This window comes from Notechis scutatus, chromosome 3 (assembly GCF_049901735.1).
Source record: "Notechis scutatus isolate UNSWTSFEM ecotype Mainland chromosome 3, rNotScu1.2, whole genome shotgun sequence".
In the NCBI taxonomy this organism is placed as follows: Eukaryota; Metazoa; Chordata; class Lepidosauria; order Squamata; family Elapidae; genus Notechis; species Notechis scutatus.
The window spans coordinates 113,440,094-113,466,169 of record NC_142011.1 but is presented as its reverse complement, the minus strand read 5'-3'; the positions used below and the strand labels follow the sequence as shown (position 1 = coordinate 113,466,169).

The following is a 26,076-nucleotide window of genomic DNA, read 5'->3' as shown; positions in this document are numbered from 1 at the left end:
TATCCTGATTGGTTGTTGTCAGAGGTCATAGCTACCTTTGTAGGTTGTCTGTGTGCTAAGTTTGGTTGAAATTTGGTGGGTGGTGCAGTGAAGGGTAATTGAATGGCTCTGTCTGAAGGAGGTCGATCTTTGTTATGTAGAATAGACTGGCCCAGGCCTTAATGGCCCATTAACAAAGGTGGGATGGCTGAGTTTCTGTCTCTCTGAGTTTCTACTTCTCTTTTAGGGGAAATATTCTGCCTTTTTAATATATCCTAAAATATTTCATTTTTCTAGGAGAGGGGTGGATTTTAACTTCCAACGGGCTAACATGTATTACTGTGTATAAGCAAAATAATGAGGTTGTAATGCTATCATTTTCTACTGTGCTAAAAAGAGTTGGAATTCTTTCATTTCTCATCATTCAATCAGATCCGAAGAAGCTTCTTGGATGAGAAGCAAAACATTTTCAAGGAAAACACAACAAAAAAGTCTAGTTACCTTTTGAAAAAGCACCTTTGGGAAAACCATGACTTGCGTGATTGAGAATCTCCTTAGACATACCTCCACCTTGGTGTGTTTAGTGGCCATAGGTTCTACTGGTAGGTTTTATAGAGAAGTATGCTATCTCCTAGGAGCAAAAATCAAATACATGACTGAGGGGCTTTCTACAATAATTAAGCCCACAGATGATTATTCCTTTCTCCTCTGTCATGTCAAGGAAAACAATGTCAAGGAACTTTGAACAGCTAGGCATGAAAACCAAACAGATAGCAGCATAGGTGGTGTTTTCATCTGTATCCAATGAGATCAACATCCAATGACAGAGTAGAGGACTTTGGAAGAAAAGTTTGTTCACTTATTTGTGCTTTGGAATTAATTGGCTCAAGGGATGGTGCCATCGAGAGAACTTTGGATTACCTACATGAGGAGCTTCAGGCAGGGGATGGGCTACATCTTATAAGAATCAAGAAGAATGTATTTGGAAAACAACTGGCTCAGCTCAGGGTGAGGAGATCGTTTGAATCCATAGACTTTGTGGTATAGCTGCTGCTTCAGTCTATTTATTTTTCCATATCCAGCAATAGAAATAATAAATTATCTTGCAAAATTCCATTGCTAATCTGATTCATTTTTAAATAATTTTCCCAATCTTACTCAATGCGGTTTTCTCAGATTCTCCTTACATGATTACAAATTACACTTATGTTTCAAATTTCCCAAATTCCTTAAAGGTCAAGTGTAGGAAGTGTCCTAATTTTTATTTTTAATATTAGGCTTATTCCATAAGCAAAAAAGATACTTCATATACTGATAGCAGTATATAGTGAACAATGGCTAATATTGTGAGCTGTGAGGAGTTAATAAAATAGAGAGGACATCACTTTTATTCCTTGCTCAGTCACGAAACCTACATCTTGCTATTGTGAGAAAGAAAACAGTTCTTTAGGAGAACAGAGATGGGTGGGGATAAAACTTTCTAGGCTCTGACTTTATAATTCATAAAGAAAAACTAGGGACAAAACTAGGGACATAACACAGTAAATATAAAGTATTGTAGTAAAACAGTATCCTACACAGTAAACATAAAGTACATAATATAGTAAATTATGTAAACAACTGATTATTTTATTTGCTATATTTGCTTTTTGATCTTCTCAAAAAGATTTTCCCATACTTGGGTTTCCTCACAGGAAAGCTTTTATAAGAAAAGAAATGGTGGTGAGGCCGAACTGGTAGACTTATGGTAAAATAATATTTTTTAACTCAGGGTACCCTACCCTCAAATCTAAGAAGCAGATAGAATCAGAAACTCATGCTTGTCATTGGTTGATATATTTACAACTGAAAGAAAGATTTAAATTAGATAAAAAGAATCATGGGTTTAATTTTGTTAAAAATGAACTGGATACTCGACTGTGTGGTAGTGATGAACATATCATTGCTAAAGTCTATAAAGTGTTATTGAATTTAAATCTGGAAAATGAATAAGTAAAGCATTGTATGATTCAGTGGGCAAGGAATTTTGGATATAATGTAATGCTTGAGCAATTATGTGGAATAAGGGTTTAAAGTTTACATTAAATTATTAATTTGAAAGAAAATTTCTATAAGATGATGTATCACTGGTATTTAACTCCAGATAAATTGTCAAGAATATATAAAGGTACCTCAAATGAATGTTGGAAATGTAAATATAAAGAAGGGACTTTTTTCATCTATGGTGGATGTATGATAAAGCAAAGAAATATTGGAGAAGGATTCACATCTTAATAGAGAAAATCCTTAAAGTGAATATAGAAAGAAAACCAGAGATTTTTCTTTTGTGTTTAATGGAACATGACTTTGAAAAAAAACCCGGAACTGTGATATTATATTTGTTGACAGTAGCAAGTATACTCTACATACAAAAATGGAAAGTCACCTCAATTCCCACAATGGATGAATGTGATGGTGTTAGCAGAGATGGCTAAAATGACTGCTTTGATTAAAGAGAAAAATATAAATATTTGTATTTCTACTTGGAAACCACTTCTGGACTTTGTGCTTGAGGCAGAAAAAATGAAACTTTGATTTTGGGTTTTACTGATTAGATGGATTTGTTGTGATAGCTTCTATTATTATGAAAAACTAAAAAGTTGACTTAATGTCTTATTTTATTGCACCAAAGGAGTCAGAAATCAATGCCCTTTTCCCCCTTGCCTTCCCCCACTTTTCACTTCCTTTTTCCTTTCCTAATTTCCCCAATATTTGCTTTTGTGTTCTTTTTGTATGTCATATTATAAATTAATAAAACTATGTAAACACTTGAGGAAAAAAATAAAAATAAAAATATTTTCCCATACTGAGGTGATTTCAGTCTGTACATTTTAGAATAGGCCAAGGAGATCCCTGGCAGACAGTGATGCTTGAAAAATCCCCAGGCTGTAGTCAGTAGTCAAGGACAGAAAGCAGATTTAGAAATGCTCAGTAAAACAAGAGATATGTTTCAGACTTCTATCATATTTGGTTAGTATTTTTAATTTTCAGTTTAATACATAATAGCTCTGCTTTGAAGAGTTATAGCTAAGCTGAGCGTACAATACTTATTTTTTTTCTGTTGGACTCCTGAAAGCAGTACTTGTGTGTTTTGGGTAAAATAAGCTGAATAAGGGTCAGATAACAGATAATCAGAGTTGGAAGGGACCTTATAGGTCATCTAGTCCAACCCCCCGCCCAAACGGGAGACCCTACACCATTTCTGTCAAATGGCAGTCCAATCTCTTTTTGAAAGTCTCAAGTGATGGCGCTCCCACAACTTCCGAGGGCAAGCTGTTCCATTGGTTCTGTCAGAAAGTTTCTCCTTATTTCCAGGTTAAATCTCTCTTTGTTCTTGTGTCTTGGCTCATTTCTCCTTGTTTTTGATATCAGGCTGTTTATAGATACACATTTGTTATGAAGGCAATCAGTTTCCTGTATGTTCTTTCTGTTCATTATCTTTCTATTTCTATCCACACCCAGTAGAGCAGATTGCCTTTGCTTTGATGACTAAATGTTTATAGCAACTAGAACTTCCGCAAAATCTCTGAAAAAGTAACAGCCAACCTGCCAAGTTTTAAATTTAATGGTGTGTTTTTTGCTTGACAGCAGATCTTGTTATGGTGGGAATTTATTTCATATAATCTATTTTTTGTCTTTGAACAGGAATTTGACTTTTCTTTCAGTGAACAGACTAGCAAATACCCACTGTACACAGAACTTCCTTTTTTCATTCATTCTGGAGTAAATAATGTGAAAGGCTTTGTAGGGACGCATAACTAAGGCAGAACAAATAGCCCGAAATGGCAAAGACGAGGTCAGGAAAGCTAAAGCTCAGAATGAACTAAGACTTGCAACAAATGTCAAATGCATTTTTAAAAAGTTTATTTCAACATATAAAAAACAAGAAAAAAAGTCAAGGAAACAATCAGTCCACTCATCAGGGAAGAAGCAAGGAAGTAATGGGCAGTAGATAGAAAAATCTATTTAATTCATTCTTTGCATCTGTCTTCACGCAAAAAGATAATACAGTCCAATTTATAAAAAACATAACCCTAAAAGACAGACTAGGAATACAAATTAAAATAAGAAAATGGTAAGAGAACACCTGTCTGCTCTAGATGAGCGGACCATTGGGATCATCAGATCATTGGGATCTGATGGATTACATCCCAGAGTTCTGAAAGAGCTGGCAGATGTTATCTCAGAACCATTGAACCATATCTTTCAAAGATCCTGGAGGCCCTGGGAAGTTCCAGAGGCTTGGAAAAGAGCTGATGTGGTTCCCATCTTCCAAACACACCTACCAGTAGAAACAAAATTATAACCAGAAGACAACACGGGTTGTCAAAACAGATCATGCCAAACAAATCTTAAGGCATGTGACAAAGTAGACCACAAACTATTTCCTGTTAAGATATAAAAATGTGGTATAGACAGCACCACTACTAAATGATTTGTAACTAGTTGACAAACCACACTCAACATGCAGGTCTTAATGGAGCTATATCTACATGGAGGAAAATATGTAGTGCGGTACTCCAAGGTTCTGTCTTAAGACTCAGTATTCTTCAACATCTTCAAAATTATTTAGATCAGGGATCCATGGCATTCCAGAAATCGGGCCGTGCAAATGAAGCTCCATCTGCAGGATACACGCAGCACATGAAACCACACCCTCTCCAGTCTGTGGAAAAACCACTCTCCATGGAACTGGTCCCTGATGTTCAAAAGGTTGAAGGCTGCTGGTTTACATGAGATTGAAAGGAAACTCATCAAAATTACAGATGAACAGAACTCAACAGCACAGAATAACCGATTTGGAAGGGACCTTGAAGGTCTTCTAGTCCAACCCCATGCTCAAGTAGGAAATTCTATACCAAACCCAATTCCTGCCACCATTCTTTATTTTAGCCTTCAAACCCCTAACCATCTTTGTTGCTCTTTTCTGCACTTTCCAGTCTCTACGTAGATTCTTTTTTATAATCTAGTGAGCAAAACTGGATGTAGTATTCTATATTTGGGCTTACTAAGGCTAGTTAGTAAGTTCATATGATCTCCATTCTATTCCTATCTTAATGCAACCTAGGATTGCATTGGCTTTTTTTTGCTGCGGCCACACTGCTGGCTCATGTTTAAGTGATTACTGACTAGAATTCAAAGTTCCCTCTGTTACTGCTGAGCTGAACTAGATTTCTTCTATGTACCTGTGCATTTGATTTTCTTGCTTGTGTAAAACCTTACTTTTCTCTGCATTGAATTTCATTTTGTTAGATAAGGCCGTGTTGATGTCTATCGAGGTCCATCTGGATCTTGATTCTATTTTCTAGGATGTTGGCTATTTCTGGTTCATCTGCAGATTTGATGAAATCAAAGTATACTATGTCCACTGCATTTTGCTCGTCCACTAATTTAGTCGCTTTGTCAATGAATGAAGTAAGATTTGTTTCGCATGATCTGTTTTTTACAAACCCATATTGGTTTCTGGTTATAACTTTGCTTGCTTCTAGGTGTTCGCAGATTATTTTTTCCAGTGTCTTCCTCGGTAAGATACTTTTTTGAAGATAGCAACTACATCAGGTCTTTTCCAGAGATCATAGGAATGGAGGACTAAGGTAAAATTTGTAATGGAAATGTGTTTTGTCAGGATATCCCAGCAAACCTGCATAAATAAGCTTAAGTGGCTGCAATATGGAGGCATATATCCAAAACCAGCATTCAAAAGCTATTTCAAGGAGCTGTAGGCTGAGTAGTATGGTTAGATTTTTATACCATATTTTATACATACATTTTAAAGGCAGCAAACATACCTAACACTCTTGCCTCTTCCTGTTTTTCCCACAACAGCAACCCTGTAAATAAGGCTGAACTCAGACAGTGATTGGCCAAAAATCACCCAATCAACTTTCATGCTGGATATCCCTGAAGTGGGCTCAGATAACAAGGAAGAGCCTGCTTTAGGAACTTGGGAGCGGTGAGACTCTGAACTAGGAGGAGATGGGTAGGGAGAATAGGAGACTAGAAATTTAAGATGGGCCGGAGGAACAACTGGATGAGTGGCTGGTTGACAACAGAAGGAAGGAATACAGCCTCAGAAGGCAAGCCAGAAGCAGAGGTGGGAAAGGGGTGCAGCTATAACCAATGAGTGGAACTGCCTCCTCCTCCTCTGCCACCAGATCCTAGGGGTGTGGGGCTGAGAGGAGACAGGTGTTTTGCCTATAGTATTTAATGTAATCCACTCTGTACTAAATCTGTATTTTGTTTTGCTTCACTATTTTTAAAAAAATTGACAAATTTCTTAAGCATTTATTAGTAGAAATAGAATTCAGATGCATGTTTATTTCAGTGAGTAAGTACATGTGTTAATCTGTTTATAAATGACATGGCTATCTTTCTTAAATTAAGAGCACAAATGAAGATTGTAGCAAATGGAGGCAAATCCAATCCCAAGATATTCAGTCAGTGAAAGAATTAAAGAAAATACTTTTATTCAAACCAAGGCAGATATCTGAAAGCCAAAGACTCAGGAAATCCAAATGCTGAAATTCCAATTAGAAACAGCTTCACTTTGTGTTTGTCTTTTGCATTTCTTTTACAAGAATCCCTTCACTGAAAATTTGTTGTTTAAATTAGAGAAACTGAACCGAATAGGAAAAATTGTTTCTTTAATTCAGCACAACAGCTCTCATTTGAATTGGAGCCAACTACTTTCATATAATCTGGTTAATTTAAGTAAAATGAAAATATACGTAAATCTCATAATTGACTTCCTATACCACATATTTTATTTCTTAAAACATTACTGTACTTTTGCTCCCATTTTGGATGGGGGGTCTCGCTACTGTTATACACTTTTCAGCTTCAATAAAGTCAAACCTATATTAACCTTACGAGAGGCCTAGACTTGCTAGTTTGCAGATATAGGTATGGAAAAATTTATTGTGGAAAAGGAGCTAAAGAAGTTAAGGGAGAGTCAGGTAAACAGTACATTACTCTCACTTATTTTCTACTGCAAGTTGTACCCACTGCAGAATATATAATATATATTGTACAGTAAATTGTACCAACTGCAGTATGTATATTGTACAGTAAATTGAACACCTAAAAATGAACCACTAGCCTCTCAGAATGCTTTAACACAAATATACATCAATGTTCTGCAGATTATGTACTTGGTTGCTGATTGTACAATCAACCAATTGTTCCTCAATGGGTTTCAGTCTGAATTGCAAATTCATAAATTCAAAATGCAAGTTTCACTGGGTACAATAAGTGTTCATTTCACATGAGTTCACTACAAATAATTCTGAAGACACTTTTTAATATCCTTTTTAAAAGAACACCAGTAAATATTTCCCAATATTTATATTCATTTTCTGATTCATTGGTATCTGCAAGCCTCTTTTGATTTAAGATTTTATTTGTAAGGTAGAAAAATAAGAACAAAAGGAAGTATCTAAAGCAGGCTTTGATTTTGTAAAACTTCCATGCTTTCCTATGATGCCCCCAATGCTATTATTTCCTAGTTTCCACATGATTATATTTCTCAACTTATGTTAAACAGAAACCCCCCCATTCAATTATCATCCCCTTCTCCCTTTTTGAAGTCTTCGTTATATTCACTTCTAGTGAAAAACAGGGTGGTTATATTTCTTATAAACTCCGCCTGGAATCAGCAAAATTCATCCTTCCATTCCTAAGAAGGGAAAGATAATATATAAGCAAAACCAAACAGAACAAGACTTAGCCTACAAGGTTACATGTAACTCTCTAATCATGGAGCCTATTAATAGAAAAAATGGGACTCACCTAAGTTTTAATTGAAAGTGTAGCTTTCAGCACCTCCACGGCCAAATCCTTAAAATAAATAAACAAACAAATAAATACACACACAATGTCAGCATTCAGATTTCAATGGCACCTTTCCATTTCTCAGTCTAAGAATTTTGAGTCCTCCATTTTGAGATAAGATACTTGGAGCCTAAGGTTTCTGTATTACTTGATGAACCAGAAAAAAAATCAGGAAAAAAATGCTAAATGCTAGGTAAGATCTTTTAGCTCATGCTTCTTTCTTCTATACCTTCTAGATATAGAGAAAAATATTTTTCTGTTTTGGATAGGGTAGCTATAACCTGCTCTCTTCTGTAGTGATGACGTAAAAATGCATTTAAATAGACTGAGGTTTCCTGTTAAATATATAATACATTTCTAGTTTGGCAGCAAGAACATAGCAATATCCTGAATGCAAGACGTCTGTGACATTGTCTTAGTGAACATGCACTAAAGAGACACCTCACATTGTAAAAATCTTACTCTGCAGAAATTTGCTATGCAAAATTTCTGCAGAGTAGGATTGTAAAATTTTCTATTAGAAACATAGAAAAATATACTGGAGAATAAGCCCCCAATGTGTTGTAAAACATGTTGTAATGTTTTATACTGTTGTAAAACATGGATTCTTGTCAAAACAAGCTTTCTGTTTGGCAAGCTTAACCCTAATCTAAGATGAACAGAATTCTTTAATGTTGCTAATATTTGTTTGTTTTTTCTAGAACTTCAGCCAAGTAGTTGAGAAAAATATGTATAGTACATCAAGATTTCCAGCTTCATACCAAACCTCCATTCACATTTTAACTGAACAGAGAAATAAGGGGTGGGGGGAAATACTGGGCTCTATAGGATTTACATTCCCTCTCCACAGTCATTAAGTTGGTTCCAACTCCTAACAAGAAAAACAGATATACCAGATCTTTCTCCCTTCCAGCTGATCTCACTGATTTTTCATCTCTTGGGCAAAGGGTGGGAATAAAAAAGATTTACAGATCTTTCCCAGACTTCAGTTATGCTACTGACCCAGGGGAAATTTAGAACAGCTGCTGGCCTGGTTTAATAAATTCTTTCCCATAGCTTTGAATAAGAAAAATTAAGCAGTCAAAAAATAGTGACCATGAAAACTGCCAGACAGGGCTTTTGAACTGCTAGAAAGCTGGAGCATTTTGCAATACAACATGGGATTGCCCAATATATAATTTAGTAGCCAGTTTTTATATAAAATGTTTTATATTTTATTTATGCTATTTTTATTATTTGGATGTATTTATGCTAATTTTAAGTAGCAAAAGTATTCCATTTATCCAAGATTTTTTATATGCTTTCAACCCAAATACAGTACATAAAATTCACAATGAATAATCTCTTAGATATGTTACAGTGGTAATGCTTCAAATGTTATGGCTGAGTTATCAATTCAAAATTTGTTTAGAAAAACATTATGTAAAGAAACATTTGTTACAAAAGATTATGTAGAAATGCATCTGAAATAATATACATATTGTTAAGCAGACTTTAAGAAAACATTGAAAGCAAATGAGCCAATGGCATAGAACAAATGTACTATTATAAACTCATTTTCAAGAAAAAATGAATGAAATTCTACTTAGTTAGCCTGCTGATTCTTACTTCTGCTGATGCACACTAACAGTGTGACATGAGAACGATGCCAGATAGAAATGCTATTATTTATTGTTTTTAATGTATTTATTAAGTTTATATGTTGCCCATCTCATTATCGCACAACTCTGGGTGGCTACCTATAATAGGCCTATTTGGGGATGTGTATGTGTGTGTGGTTTCTAATTATGTGTGCATGCGTGTGTGTAAGTACGTAGTTTATAGAATAACATCCTCTTGCTGGCTCTTACCTTTGGGCCCAAACAGTGCAGCATAGCAGGGGTAGTTGCAATAAGGTTTCCCATCATGCTAAGGAAATAAGAAAAACATCTCAAAGGCAACATAAACAAAATGATATATGATGGAGTCTATTCAAATTTTTGTTGGATTACATTCTCCTTCTGAGGATGGAGGCAGACACAAAGTCTTGTAGCTGCCAGTTTATTTCTCCCCAAAGTTAAGCAGGAAGATATTTTGCAGGGGAAACAGATTAACCTTAAGAACTATAGGCCTGCTTTTGTCCCCATAGTTCTCTCTCATCTGGACAGACATCTCAAATATGGTCTCTCTTGTCCAGCTTTTCTGCACAGATTTCCCCCCCAAGCATCATTGGAGGACATAGCCATTTACAGAAGAACATGTTCCCAAAAGTGGTATAGGAAAAGTCTATGCAGCATTCTTTTGTCCCTTATATGGGTAAATGCCAGGTTTGATAGCTAAAGATAAAAGCAGGTAAACATTGAAAAGAACAATTACTATAAGAATGAAGCTATGAGACAGGACAAAATTGTTCTTCAAGCCAAAGCCAAGAACATGTATGTCTTCATGTAGTCCACTTACTTCTGCATGGCCACCTGCATTTAAGGTCTTCTTGCATTTTTCACACTTCAAACATGGCCGGTGCCAATCTTTCCCGAGGGAGGTGACCTTTTCAGCTACCATAAATATAGATATAAATAAAAAATGTTTTTGTGAGATGGATGGCCATATAAATGAGAGGAGGGAGAGAGGGAGATGGGGAGAGAGGGAGAGAGAGAGAGATGATAGATAGGACAGACAGATAAAAAAATCATGTATGAAAAAAGTAGGAGCATAAAGGGGAACACTTAGGCTGAATAAAAGTGCTCCATCCCTTCCTAACAACTATTTCTGAGGCAGGGAGCCTTTACCAATCTTTCCAATAAATTGCTTTTTCACAGGTTGGCGATAGATATGGGACCAGTGGCATGAAAGAAAGTGCCCTCCCACTAAGTCATAGCTTTTATATAGCTCTTCTTTTAGAGCTCTTCTTGGTCTATGTAAACACTGTTAAGGTGTAGGAGTTTGCTGTGGCTACTTTATCAAACACACAATATGCTTGCTTTTGAGTTGTTGCCTTCATTTGACTGTACTTTACACTGAAGCCATTTCAGTTAAACAGGTCTTCCTCCTTCCCCGTTCCACTGCTTTATTATCAGGCAGTCAGACAGTTTGCGAATGCATAAGTCACCACCCCCTCTGCAGAAACAGGCATGATATTCCCCTCTGAAAAAAAAATCGGGGCCAGCCAAAGAGACCCCCACCGCGCGCCAAGAAATCGCCCGCCGTGCGCGCCCGCCCCTCGCCCTGCCCGCCCGCCCTCGCCCTGCCCGCCCGCCCCTCGCCGCTCGCACCGCCCGCCCGCCGCTCGCCCACCCACCCGCCACTTGCCCCGCCTGCCGCTCGCCTGGGCTCTGCTCGCACCGCCCGGGCGATTCCCAAAAAAATCGGAATTCCGATTTTAATCGGAAAAATATCATGCCTGAGAAAGAAAATTTTTTAAAAATCCTTTTCTCATAGCGCCAATTCATCTTCTATTTTGGTAAATAATAAAACAAGTTATTTAGTTTGCTAGCAAGATGATTGAGTATGTCCTGAAGGATGGAGCATACTGAGTGGGAGTTGTCTGGGAAGAACATAAGCTAATAATAATCAAAACTCAATTGGATGTTACATAGTGAGCAGGTAAAGAAAAAAAGTTATAGTTGGTGCTAGTTGGGAAACAATTCTGACTACTATAGAAAAGATGAGTCTGACATATGGCCTATAATCATAGAAAGAGCATGCTCCAGAGAGGAAAAGCATTCTGAGATGTATTGACCAGAACACTGTTTGGTGAAGAAAAAAAATATATGACATGAAAAAAGGGAGAGAACAGATTAATATCAGGTTGTTTCCCAGAAGGTGCAACATCAATTGGATGAGCAATTTATACATTTAGTGTGAAGGGGAATTCTGAAAGTGCAAGTCTTAGTTCATTCTGAGCTTTAGCTTTCCCAACCTCATCTTTGCCATTTCGGGCTATTTGTTCTACCTTAGTTATGCGTCCCTACAAAGCCTTTCACATTATTTACTCCAGAATGAATGAAAAAAGGAAGTTCTGGGACTTCCGGTTTGTCGGCTTCGCGAGCGGCAGGGATTTGCGACTCTGTGCGATCCCTGCCGTGCTAGCCGTTTTTGGTGCTCCGATCTGGACGGGTTCGGAGCTAGGCTACCCTGTAGATAGGGGTCCAGCTGAAGATAGGGGGGATCCGGGAAGGGGTTTGGGGTGTTGCAGACCCCCTCCCGGCCGGCAGAACCCTTTTCCCAAGACGGTGCAGCGGCGGTCTGCAATGGCCGCCACAAAGAAGCTGGCAGCCGGGTAAGAATGCGCAGGAGGAAGTGGAGAAAGCTTTTGAAAAGAGAAAGTTTTTCTTGGTCCCCGGGACTCTAAGATATACTTAACAAAACTCCTGGAAATTATGGCTTTCTGAATGATACCTTCTAGAAGAGAAAATAAGCGGCAGCTTGGTGGTGCTGAAAGGAAAGTTTACTCTCCTTCTCTACGGATTTAATAAGTGGATATTAAGAAATCTATTTTTTTTAGGTAAAAACTGGCTTTAAGTGATAAGTGAGAAGGGAGAGGACTAAAAAAAATATTTGTGTGCTAAGGCTGTTGGAGGAGATGCCTTAAGGATTTGAAGACTGAAATATATATTTCAATAAGACTTTAAGAAAACAGATTTGTACCTTCTTTTTTTCTGATTGATACTACCCCAGGAAGAGAAAGTGAGAACTTTGCCTTGGCTTGGACTGATTGATAACTTTGGGACTGTTTTATTTTTTTGAAATATCTTGGTTGTTGTAGGAAGAAAGAAGGGGAAAAGAAAAGAAAAGATTTATAATGGCTTTTTCTGTTGAGGAACTGAGAAAAGAATATGAGCAAACAAAAAAAAATGGTGGAGATGCTGTGAGGGAAGCCTTCCTTTTCTTAGAAATGGCGCTTGCTAACTATCAACAAACATTACAGCAGATGAAGACAGCAGAAGAAGAAGGAGAGGAAGAAGCCATCTTTAATGAATTTCAGAATTTAACCAAGAAAGAAGGAAGAGGGAAAGGAAATGAAGGACTTAAGATTTAAAAAAACATTTAAGAAGGGGAAAAATAAGATGCAAAATCAACATAATGATAGTAAACAAAAGGGAAAAGGAACACAACAGAGAAGGGAAGCCAGTAAGGCAGAGGTTAGAAGAAGGGGGTAGAAAGGTTTGGTGGGGGAAGAAAGGAAGGAAAATGGTGGAGAAAAGCTACAAAGTTTTGAAATTAGATGGGAAAAAAGGAATCTTTTTTAGGGATAAAGGGTAAAGTATAAATTCTTTAAAAAAGGTTTTGCAAGGTACATAAGATGATATTGTAGCATTGTATTAGAAATAGAAAATTAAAATGGTTTAAGAGTTGATAAGAGATTAAAATGTTGAAATGTTTAGTAATGATTGATTTTAAATTTAATAATATTAAAGGGAAGGTTTAGAATATTGAGTTTTAATTAAAGAGTTTAATAAGATTATGATATTGATGTTATTATAAAATTTTTATTATAGCATTTGTTTTTGGAAAAGACAATGGGAATGTTATAAGATTCAACATTTAGATTTACTGTTTAACTATGTATTTAATTATTTTGGATTTACTATTTAGATAGAATGTACCAAGCAGAATCGGATTGGGTACTGGGTGTTATTTTAAATGTTAATTTGATTAATTTAGAGGGGAGACAGAAAGGCATCATACTCTGATTAGTGATTTCAGGAGAAATTCTCTTTTTTTATATATATTATAAGGGACAATATAGAATGGACAAAAGATACAAATGTAATGATTCAAATTAAGATGGATTAATTAAGATAGAATTAAGAGTGAAATGTGTGGAGAAGTTAATATAGAAGACTTAGAATGGTAAATAAAATAAGTAATGATATGTAAGATGAGCATGAATATAATTGAAGTTCATGAAGAGAGAGATATCTGGGGCCAAGTTACTTTCCTAAAAGATTTTTTTTTGTTTTTCTTTTATGTTATATGTGTTGTGTGTTTATGTTTCTGGGAGAATTAGTGGAACCTTGCAGAAGTATAGAATGGGAATGATGGTGGTCAAGTCAGAAAGAAATAGATGAAACAATAATAATGAAACTGAATAAGAGTAAAGAGAGGTAAAGAGAAACTGGATAAGAGGTTTTTGTATGCTTATATGGAAATGGTTTAAAATAGAATTAAGGTTTTATCTGACTTGTTAAATTTATAATGGAAAAAGGTTTAAGTATGTAATGGTTATTGATGATTTGTTTGTTTTTGAAAAAATTAATAAAACTTGTTTAAAAAAAAAAAGGAAGTTCTGTGTACAGTGGGTATTTGCTAGTCTGTTCACTGAAAGAAAAGTCAAATTCCTGTTCAAAGACAAAAAATAGATTATATGAAATAAATTCCCACCATAGCAAGACTTGCTGCCAAGCAAAAAACACACACACCATTAAATTAAAAACTTGGTATGTTGGCTGTTGCTTTTTCAGAGATTTTGCGGAAGTTCTAGTTGCTATAAACATTTAGTCATCAAAGCAAAGGCAATCTGCTCTACTGGGTGTGGATAGAAATAGAAAGATAATGAACATACAGGAAACTGATTGCCTTCATAACAAATGTGTATCTATAAACAGCCTGATATCAAAAACAAGGAGAAATGAGCCAAGACACAAGAACAAAGAGAGATTTAACCTGGAAATAAGGAGAAACTTTCTGACAGAACCAATGGAACAGCTTTCCCTCGGAAGTTGTGGGAGCGCCATCACTTGAGACTTTCAAAAAGAGATTGGACTGCCATTTGACAGAAATGGTGTAGGGTCTCCCGCTTGGGCGGGGGGTTGGACTAGATGACCTATAAGGTCCCTTCCAACTCTTATTATCTGTTATTATCTGTTATCCATGTAGAAGAAACTTTGGTTAGATTCTTGGAACATCAATATTACAGTATCAATAGTATTTACATATTAAAAGTATTTCTATAACATTGTTCATTAGAGAAAACATTGCTAATGAACCCTAACCCTGTGCTTTAAACAAAGTTATTCTAAGTCTTTTTTAAAAATCTATGTATAATTCAGTTCTTTTACTGCAGTCACATGGTAACAGTTGCCATAGAGAAAATTGCTGGTTAAGACAAGAAAATGATTAAGTTGTTTGTCTCAATTTTATCCAAGACTCTCCTAGTAACAAAAACAAAAGTAAAGCAAAACTTAAAATAAAGATTAAAAATACCCCCAAATTACTGCAGAAGCCCTGCTGCCATCTTGTATTTTAGAGGGGGGGGGAGGAGAGAGTGATATTGTTTTTTGAATTTTCAATGATTTGAGGATCATTTGAAGGGTAGGGAAATGTTTTTGGCTTTTCTGCAGATGCCTCAGGATTACAACCATTTTAAGGATCAAATTGTTTGAATATTAAGATAATTTTATTTCTAAACTATAAGTACCATTGTGCGGACTAAACAGTTAATCTATTGTGGATGGAAGATTCTGAAAGCTGCCAAAGCATTGTTTATCTATTTCAAATTAATTTAAGAGATGAAGAATAATCTTGCTCTGAACAATGAGAAACACACATTTATATGTACTTTCACATATTTCTAAAATATGCTTTCATAGGTGTCTGAACAGTTTGATAGACATTCATTTTCATAAGTATTTAGAATATTGATACTTGATCATAGAATCTTAGCACTGGAAGAAACCTTGGAGGTTTTCTACTCCAACTTCCTGCCCAAAGCAAGAGACCTTATTCCATCCTGGACAAAGGGTTGTCCAATATTTTATTGAACAGAGGTCCCCAACCACTGGGCCGTGGACTATTACAGGGCTGTAAAGCAGCAGGTGAGCACGCAAAGCTTCATTTGCGGATGTGCAGGTTTTAGGTTGCACGTGAAACTATTCTCTCCTTCTGCTACCAAAGCCACTGTTACCACCAGTGCATGGAATCAAAAAGGTTGGGCCCCCCTGTTCTTGAAGACTTCCAACAATGGCACACCCACAACACTGGGAAGTAAGCTCTTTCACAGATTATTTGTTCAGTCAGGAAATTTCTCCTTAGTTCCATGCATATGTATGCTTTCAACTGAGTCTGCACTGCACAGCAGGCAGCTTAACATGGAAGCATGAGCACAGTACTGCAAAATACTTTTGGATGTTGAAGACTATTATGGTACACTAACACAAATCATTTGATGATCCAAATAACAGTAATAAATTCATAGCTTTGACTGTCTGGAGAAAGAATTATTTTTGTATTATTCTTTTCTTTACATATGGGTATTTCTGCATTTTACCATACTGCAGATCTGTTTAAATTTTCTTACAAATATTAAATAAAACGCTTAACAATAAACAATGTCCAGCTTTTTCCATTGTGACAAGAGTGCTCTTTAGAACTCTCTATGCCTAGCATTTTTAAAGAACATAATTAGGTAGTACGGAATGGACTAGGTCAGCTCAGGAAGGCACTGCAGCCATTAGTCATGGCTTAGTGTCCAGGGGGAATTACCCATTCTATGTTTGATATTAAGATCATTTGTGTTAATTTTAATCATTCTGTTTAATTTTATTTTCTCTTCTTCAGTTGCATATATTCTTCCCACTTAATTATTTTTACATAATTTTTAAAACAAAAATTGTATTGCTGAATGCTTATAACACATAACTAAAAGGTTGAAATCAAAAGCTCTTGTGAACAAAAGGTAGCATTAGTTCTATGGCAGTATGAACAGCTATTACTCATTTCTGTTCAAAAGGCCCCATTATGTGCAAAGGAAAACAAACACTTCTTTTCTAAGAAATGGCAGGATATATATTTAAATTTTTAATATTTTATGAAAGAAGCGGGCTTTGATATATTCAGATCTAACTCTCAAATGTTCTAAAACTGTACTTGGCACTAAAGAAATACCCAGGATAAAACCCCAAGGTTCCTCATATCATATTAAATTGTGTCACCAATTTAATATTGCACTATCTTCTAAGATGCATGCTGTAGCTCTGAATAATATATAGTAAAAACATGTTGCACCAAACTCCTTTTATTTCCACACATAACATCCACGAAATATTGCCATGGGCCTGTTTAAACTTGATACATTGCTTAACTTGGACAGCATGCTAAGGCTAACTAAGATTTGTAAATAATTTACAATCTAGTGTGTACAAATTGCACTTAACTCTGAATTATGATCCACAAACCATAAAAAACTAGATTAATACAGTGTCAAGACATATATCATATAAATATCATGGATTTGCCTAAGGCATGAATTGCGCCACATACATATACACTTTTCAATCAGAAAAGCTGGATAAATTATTAGTTCATTTCTTTTGATAATCTTTTTATATTTCTGGTTGCCTACTTTACAGAATTGCATTGGGCATGTAAACTAATTAAATAATTGAGAATTTTTGTTCTTGGTCTTTAGAATCTAGGGTATTCTATGTATTATGAACTCTACAAGATTCACTTCTTTACCCTAGACATGAAAAATCTCTGAACCTTAATATTATATCCCTGTTAAAATACTTATTTCTCCCTTCTCTTATTGGTAAAAATTAAAGAAACCAGAAATTTATAATTCAGGTGAGAGCAATTGGCAAGTAGCATTTCTTCTTATTCTTTGTCTTAACTTTCCTGCACATAGTATATGTTGTCCAAGAGATGTCTCCAAGAACAGTTGATTGTGCTATTTTAAAATTGTTTCTTGTTGGCTTCAAGCAAATTTTATATCATTTGGCCACTCCATACAGAAATACTGGAAAATATATTTACAAAGTGATCATCAATATACTTCATTATATAATATACTTCATTTTTTAACCATGATAACAGGTTTACAGCCCAACTGGATTTTAGATCCAATCAAAGGGCACTTTCCAACCCTCAAATGTGGCTTTTTTGGACTTTGGATAGAAAACTTGCAATTCATTTTTACAATCCCCTCACATGAATTGAGATTATAACTCTCATGATGCTCAGCCAGCAAGACAATACCGATACTTCTTTTAGGTCCTTTAGGAGAATCTAGAAACACACAAAGCAGTTTAAATTGAGAGTACTCCAAAACCTCCTCTCCCCTTCTGCAACAGGCTATATATAATCTCCACCCCTCCCATTTTTTCATCTGGCACTCTCCTTTCTGCTTTAAGGTATGATAAGTTTTATATTAAAATATATTTTATTCTTTATACTATTTCCATCTCCTATTAAAATATTAATAGAATCCATAATGGTCTGAGAATCAGTATCTCCACTAAATAATTGAGTCAAGTTGAAACTAAATTAATCAAGTAAAAATAGCAAATGTTACCCAAACTTCCTGAAGCCTCCAAATAAATTACCCAGACCTATCAAAGGATAATGTTTGCAATTAAATTAGGTCGAGCAGAACTGCATATTCACAAGAACATTATAGACATACCTCTACACACACACACAACCCCCCCCAAGAGTCACTCTAGAATCAGCACCTACACACTTCCACACCCAGGACAAGCTCCCTGTTAGATTGGGTTGCTGTGCCCCATTTCTTTGGAGCTGCCGGTAAAGGCAAACAGTTTGCTTTTAAGAATAAACATTTCTTTTTTCCTCAAAGGTGTCTGGATCTCATTTTTATTTATTCTTATGCAACCCCGGCCAGAGTTGGAACCCCAAATTATTATTCTGAGAAAGGGAAGACACTTTTTAAAGTTCTAGAAGTATGGAATCTAGGACTGGTATATTAGAATCGTTTAATGGCGCTTGCAAATGTGTGAAACAATTCTTAATGCACTGAGATGCAACAAAAAGTTAGGATCAGATTATAAAAAAAAAATACTGAGAAATCGAGAAAAAAAAGGACTTTAGTTCAAGCCTTTCCTAATCAAAATTGCGTCTCCGAAGTTCTCTATGTTGTACAGAAGACCTCGAGCTCAGGTACTACAGCGAGCTCCCAGGATCTGGGGCGCTCTTCCATTGCTCCAAATTCACTGTACTTCGGGGTTAGACATTACGAGCCCGGAGCATCTGTTCTGAATCAGCCTTGATTGCTACCTTGCACACCCAACGCCTGCTGCAGGGAAGACCTTAGATTTTAGTATCTTAAATATTTTTCGGAACAGGTTCCGATGGTAGCCCTTCTTTGCTTTCTCCATTCCGGCTGTATCTGTTTTGAAGTGAGGAAGGGGCAGTAGTTCTACCTTACCAAAATAGACCTCCTTTTGACAACGAGGGCACTTGGGCATGGCGTCGCCGAAAGCGAAATCGGTCCGCAGTGCAACGAGGCAGCAAGTGAGGCTTCCGGCAGAAAACATCTTGCTTTACCGCCTCCGGCCACGCCTACAAAACAGAGCGGGAAGGCAGGACCGCGCTTTCGTGGTCTTTCGGGCCGCTGTGGTCTTTGGTGAATTAATGAGTTTTAGGCGGGAACGCAACAATTAAGGCTCGGGATGGGTAGATAGCATGGTGGGGATGCCTTAGGAAAGACCTTCTAAAGCGGAGGGAAGGAAAGTCCTTGGAAAACAGCAGAAGCTCTCAAAGGATGTAACTTCTATTCAGTTGCAGGTAGGAATAATAATTTTTAAAAATGCATTTGAAAGAGAACTAAATGGATCAAACTATTGCTTAGCTATATTATAATTGTTAGAAATTTATTATAATTGTTTTCCCAATTACTGTATTTTCCACTGTTACCAGGAAAAATCTTTTTAGATCAAAGAATGCAAGGATTGCAAGGGATCTTGGAAATAATCTAGTCAAACCTGCTCACTGAAGAAATCTACTACAATAGCAATAGCAATAGCAATACAATAGTAACAAAAAAAGTGTATCCTCTAGGACAGGGTTCGCCAACCTTTTGGATCTCAGGGGCCACCAAACTCATAATTTTAAATCCCGGGGACCACTAATATGAATTTTGACTGACAGTGGCTTTCTGATGGTGGGAGAGATCTGATCTCTCCCCCCCCCCCCAAACACACAGAGGCGGTGTAAGCATTGGACTTTTTCCCTTCAACTGGAAAGAACTTTGGAAAACCAGGTTCTTCAAAAGGAATTCTTTATTGAAAGGGATTTTATTTCAACACTAGGCAAAGCAGAGTCTAAGATATCCCCAGGCATACAGTCATAGATAAAGGAAGTTAGAATCCCTCCACTTATTCAAATGTGAATTTAGTCAAACAAAGAACCAACATTTTAATTCTCCCCTCCCCTTCTCTGGGAACTTATCTTAGCAGAGTTCCCAGGAGTGACTTCCAGAGCTGGAATTTTTATGGTTCCTTCTCATCTTGTTATCTCTTCAAGAGGTGACAGTTTCTGGACATCTGGCTCCACTTCTCCAGTTGTATATCATATGTAAGTTATACAGAATCAATATAGGATTTATATTCAGGTTACATCAAAAAGGATTACTTGTACCAACTCCCCCCCCCTTCCATCAAAGAATGGCAGATACACGGATCTGACAGGCGGGATTCAAATTTCTTAACCGGTTCTGTGGGTGTGGCCTAATTTGTGGATGTGGCTTGGTGGTCATGTGACTGGCTGGGCATGGCTTGTATGTAAATATTATAAATATTTATGTAAATATTGAATTTTTTATTTAAAAAAGAGCAACTTTTACCCATAATCAGGCAACGCAGGCAGGCAGATTAAGTTGCTCACAGAATCACAGATTCACTCAGAGATCTATCTGCCATCAGCCGAATAATAACCTGAGTCTGCACTGAATAATAGAAGCTTCAGTCCTAAGGAAGGTTCGACTCTGCTTAAAAGATTAGCTAGAAAGCAAAAAAATCCAACGATTTCTTCTTTCTAGCTAATCTAAATCTTTGGGCACAGCAGAACAGCTAATGGTGGGGGGTGGGGAAGGAAAAATAGCAACTTAGCAGGCAAGTTTGCCAGTTAAGGAGTGAGTGGGTGGGGAGAGTTTCCGGGGGCCAAGTGGGTGGCACAGCCTTTTGTTCCTGCACAGCCTGGATTAATTGCTTTGGGGGGTGCTTTGGGGGTGACATTTCTCTGCGGACCACCAAATTTTTCTCACAGACCACTAGTGGGCTGCAGCTCACCAGTTGGCGACCACTGCTCTAGGAAATATTTGCAGGAGAAGGAGATTCCACCACTTTCTGAAGTGCTGAACTGCTCTTATTATTTTTTCTAATATAAAGTAAAAAATCTGTTTTCTTGTATTTTATGTAATGCTTCCTGATTGATTGATTGATTGATTAATTGGCTGTTTCAACCTGCCAACTCTGGATACAATTGTACAATATATAACTAGGATTTAAAACAATACAAATCAATATAAAAAGAGAGGCTGGGGGGGAAGAGAAAGAAGGAGGGAAAGAGAAGGGGAGGGGGGAGGGAGAGGAGAGGGAGGGGCAGAGAGAGAGAGAATCCAAGTCAATGTAAGACTTCAGAAACAAAGCAAATTGCAAGGGCTTCTTGAACAAAAGTCACAGCAGGAAGATGCAGAGGCAACTCTAGAGGAAGAAAGAAAGGAGACTCAGCCCAGAAAAGGCAGCCAAGGGAACTGCCCAAGCAAGGAAAGAAACCCTTCTAGCTAGAGGAAAAAAAATGACAAAATGGGTGCAAACCAGAAAGTGCAGTGAAAAGTTGGGGTTAGAAAAAGGCTGAATGAGAGAAAGGAAAGAAATGCTGCTAAGGAGAAGATCATCTTGCTTTGACTATTGTAGACAAAATTCTGATAAACTAAAGCTGCCTAAAGTCAAGTCTGTGTAGCCTCAAGGATCCCTTCTGTTGTCCTCTCTGCCACCAAATCAGAAGTCTTCTAGTCTTGAATAGAAATATTAGAAAAAATGGAGAAATAAAGGGAATGAAAATAAAAAATGAAGAGTATAAATTACAAGCATTTGCAGATGATTTGGTTTTTATATTGGAAGAACCATTGGAAACAGGCCCAAAGTTGATTAGAGGAGTTTGGCAAAGTAGCAGGACTGAAAATAAACAAACAAAAATTCTGGTGAAAAATATGACAGAAAAACAAAAGAAAAGACTAATGGACAAATTAAATATTCAAATTACAAAAAAGTGAAATACTTAGGGATACAAATGACAGCTAGATGTGGAACACTTAAAGCAAATAACTATGACAGATTATTACAACAGATTGCGATAGATCTAGAAAAATGGAAAAATCTACAACTATCCTTAATAGGTATAATAGCGACAATTAAAATGAACATACTGCCAAAAATATTGTATCTATTTCAAATGATTCCAATAAGATTGAAAAAAAATATTTTGAAGATTTAATTAAAATTATGATGAAATTTATTTGGCGTGGGGAAAAGGCAAGAATCAAGATAAAATTACTACAGGAAGCAAGGTTGAGAGGGGGTTTTGGATTACCCAGTTGGGAATTATACTATCAGGCAACAATATTGATGTGGATGAAGGAGACATTATATTAGAGATGCTTTATTAACAGTATGGGAAAAGATAAGAGACTATCATTATTTGAAAATACCAGTCTGGTTATCAACTTAGAAACCTTTTCATATTCACAGCAATTTAAAAAGGAACACATAATTAGATATGATGAAATTTTAAATGAAAAGGGTGAACTCAAAACAAAGCAAGAATTTGATTTACAAGGGATAAATATAAATTGGTACTTGTATTTGCAAATACACACAAGGTATGCAAAAGACATTAAGATGACTGGGTTTTATAAGGAATTGACTGAATTAGATAAAATCCTAACAGGCACTGATGAGAAGTTGATTAAAAAACTGTATGGTTATCTATTAGGAGTGAAGTTAGAGGATGAACAAATAAAAGAAACAATGATTGGGGGAAAAACTTTGAATATGGAATAGATCTTGATATGGTCTAGAAATTATAAATTAATTATGTCAACGGCCTATAAAGAGAATTTGTATAAGATGTTTTACAGGTGGCATCTATCCCCAATGAGAATTACTAAGATGTTTGAAGATAAGTCGGCGATGTGTTGGAAATGCCAGAAGTTACCAGGATCATATTACCACATGTGGACATGCACAGAGACTAAAAGGTACTGGGCTAAAATACACATGTGGCTGGAGAAGATGATAAAACAACCTATAGACTTAAAACCAGAGACATTTTTATTGGGAATTTTGCCTGAGGGTTATAACAAAGAAATAACGTATTTGATTCCATTCAGTCAGGTACTGAAATCGCCCTCTCAACCACTGAGAGTCTCGAATACTGGCGACTTCATACTCTGACGAACTGCCTCCATCACGTGGTGCTGGCAGGGAAGGGTCAGGTTGGCGGAGCGGACAGGCCGGCTTTTCCCGAATCAGAAGGGAGCGATGGAACACCGGATGAACCCGTAGCGATCTAGGCAACTTCAGACGATAGGGCGTTAGCCCTATAAAAGAAAGTGGTGGACTTGTGAGGAGGCCAGGAAATACTGGACTAGAATTCACATATAGTTGGAAGAAATGACAAAAAAACATATAGATTTGAAACCAGAGATTTTTCTATTGGGAATCTTACCTGATACATTTAATAAAAACTTAAAGTATTTGATTGTAAATGTGTTAACAGCGGCTAGGATTGTATTTGCTAGAAATTGGAAGAGTGAGAAAATACCATTAGAGGAAGAAATTATTAAGAAAATACTGGAATGTGCTGAAATGAGTAGATTGACATTTGAAATTAGAGAACAAGAAGATAAACAATTCTATGAAGTTTGGGATCTTTTTTATCAATGGTTAGATAAAACAATATAATAATAGAATATATATATATTTTGGTTTTGATAATATTTTTAGAATATTATATTAAGATAGATTTGGTATGATTTTACGATTTGTTATAAATTAACTAAATTATAGTTATCTCGCTTAAGCATGAATTAGTTAAATTATAGTCAAATGATTGTTTAATAAGGATATTAGGATATATAATTGTTGATTGATAATATGAGTTATTATGTAACATAATTATTATGATGACTATGAAATAGATGCACAAAAAGAAGTGATAAACCAACCGATACACTGTCTGTAAATTTATGAAGAATGATGATGTTCTTATGTTATGTTTTATGTTTTATGTGTTTTTATTTGTTGTTAAAATCAATAAAACTTTTATAAAAAAAAAAAAAGAAAGAATACAAGATAAAAGGATACAAGATAAAACATGTTACACATCCTACAATATTTTAAGGTTTGTCAGGATATTTAGCATGAAATGCCTATACGAGCCAAGGGGCTCGAACATCCCTCTCATTCACCCATTCCGACTGGGAAGGAGGAAAGTGTTTCCAGATGACTAAATACTGGAAATACACAAAGACGAATATGAAATTGAGTTTGTGTCTGTATGGAGAAGTGATAACCCGGGACCATGCTGTTCTCAAAAAGAGATGTTTTATTTGTATTATGTTTTGTGAAAACCCAAATAAAATTTCTTTAAAAATAAATAAATAAATACTGGAGTTGATTTCTTTGTCTCCTAGAATCCAAAATTTCCTTAATTTCAAAATGTTGTTCACCCTCAATCAGAAGAGCAACGGGGGGATCGACCTGAGCTGATCTCAGGTCAGAGGTATGTTCAGGTTTCAACAAACTAACTTGAAAGACAGGATGAATCCTTCTAGGGTCCCTGGAACCATCTGACCCACCTCAGGGGGGGGAAAGAGGGGGAGACCGCCAGCTGGGTCGAGGGGAGCTGCATCTGTCAATTGTGATTGTGATAAATTTCCTGGGACTGTTCGGTGCCAATTGTGATAAAGAGAAGGATTAATAAGGGAAATAAAGACAAAAGGAGACTTTTGGCAAAGATCGCAACAAAAGGTTTTGAATTTTAATAACTGATTAACAAAAAAATGGAAGAAACAAGTAAAGACTTTAAGTCGGAATTGCAAATTGTGAGAGGAATGCTGAAAGAAAGAAGGGAATTATTGGACATACTGACAAAAAAATAATAATGGCGATGCAGTCCGTACAAGAACAAAGAAATTTCACAGAGGAGGAGTTAAAGGAAGAGGAAAGTGACTCATGAACATGGAGAACAAGAGTTATTGCCAAAAGACATTAAAGGAACTAAAACTATGACACTGATGATAGAGTTAATAAAGAAAAGAGAAAACGCTCCCAGGATTAAACAACAGAAGAAGAAATTCTACAAGAAGAAACTTCAAAAAAGAGAACAGGAAAGGGTGGGGGAGAAGATGGGTGACTGGCACATGGAAATAAAAAGGAAAGATTGGGAAAATTTAGAAAAGGGAAAGCTAGCTAAAACCAAGAGAAATGACAAGGACGAGAGATTTAGAGATATGATATAAAAGGGGGATGCCACATGGGAATGTATTTGGGTATTTTTATTAGGAATTTAAAATGGGGAGATTTGAAACTCAAAACGTATTGGGAATTACTCTAAGAGTATTATATAACTAAGAAAAGTGAAGATATATATATATATGTGTGTGTGTGTGTGTATATATGTTTTCTTAAGTTTTCGCGGGTACTTACATGTATGGTATTCGGCTTGGTTCGGGTATTTTCCCACGTCATTGTAGTTGTTCTTTGCTACAACTTTAAAAGAACAACTACAGTGACGTGAAAATACCCAACCAAGCTCAATACCATACATACATACATACATACATACATACATACATACATACATACATACATATATATATATATATATATATATATATATATATATATATATATATGGCCTTCAGCTTTGTTCGGGTATTTTCCCACGTCATAGTAGTGGTGCTTTTAAAGTTGTAGCAACGTTTCAGCAGAATCTCATCTGCCATCATCAGGCTTTTGTATTGTGTTCGTCTGTGAGTTAGACTTTTACAGTGGTTTCAGATTTAAATTTGGGGCAGCCTATTGCTGTGCCAGAATGGTTTTTTTCTTCATCCTGATTGGTTGAGAGTCTTGGTCTGTGTTTATTGGTCTTGGAGTTTGCTGTGTTCTGCTTCTAATATCTTCTGTCTGTTTTTTTGGCTCTTTTTGTATCTTGATTGGCTGGCAACATTGTGTTACTTTATTGGAGGCCTTTAGTGCAGCTTGGCTTCGGGTAAATGGACAGCTATCATTAGTTAGAAAGCTGGGTTTCATCTGGGTGCCTGGTTGGGGTGTGTTTGAGCTGGAGGTATCAGGGGGGATCTGTTTGTGTTTGCTTGGCTTGTGGTGTGGAGATTTGTTTGTTTGTGAGTGCAGGCTTCCAAATGATTGACAGCCTGGTGGAATCATCTCTTCTGTTCATGCTTTCTGGTCTTTTTTCAATCTCTATGGCTTCTCTGATGATTCT

At 36.3% G+C, this 26,076-nt stretch overlaps 2 protein-coding genes and 1 long non-coding RNA gene across 8 annotated transcripts in view; 1 reads left to right on the top strand and 2 right to left on the bottom strand.

Moving 5' to 3' along the window:
- Positions 1-6,645: 6,645 nt before the first annotated feature.
- LOC113425068 (cysteine-rich protein 1) lies at positions 6,646-19,065 on the bottom strand. 2 transcript variants are annotated; one of them, XM_026687051.2, is made up of 5 exons: positions 18,995-19,065; positions 10,288-10,382; positions 9,699-9,756; positions 7,807-7,854; positions 6,646-7,693 (listed from the first exon to the last, which is right to left on the bottom strand). In XM_026687051.2, exons 1-4 carry the CDS (start codon positions 19,032-19,034, stop codon positions 7,814-7,816), a joined length of 234 nt encoding a protein of 77 aa, XP_026542836.2. In that variant the 5' UTR covers positions 19,035-19,065; the 3' UTR covers positions 6,646-7,693; positions 7,807-7,813. The 2 variants fall into 2 exon arrangements, with proteins under 2 accessions (XP_026542836.2, XP_087818662.1); XM_087962536.1 differs by having other exon boundaries at positions 6,646-7,695; positions 7,811-7,854.
- A 3,660-nt stretch (positions 19,066-22,725) lies between these two features.
- Positions 22,726-24,239, top strand: LOC148131354 (uncharacterized). The gene is made up of 3 exons (XR_015749105.1): positions 22,726-22,825; positions 22,958-23,182; positions 23,914-24,239. It is a non-coding gene; the product is annotated as an uncharacterized LOC148131354 (long non-coding RNA).
- The window catches only part of LOC113425066 (cysteine-rich protein 2), a 216,158-nt gene continuing 212,861 nt past the window's right edge, over positions 22,780-26,076 (bottom strand). For 2 of the 5 annotated variants that reach the window (XM_087962531.1, XM_087962530.1), the window contains one exon: positions 22,780-23,167. In XM_087962531.1, the coding sequence (XP_087818657.1) occupies positions 22,899-23,167 (269 nt within the window). In that variant the 3' untranslated portion in view covers positions 22,780-22,898. The remainder of the gene's footprint in view (positions 23,168-26,076) is intronic. The other 3 variants (XM_087962529.1, XM_087962528.1, XM_087962527.1) reach the window with 2 other exon arrangements.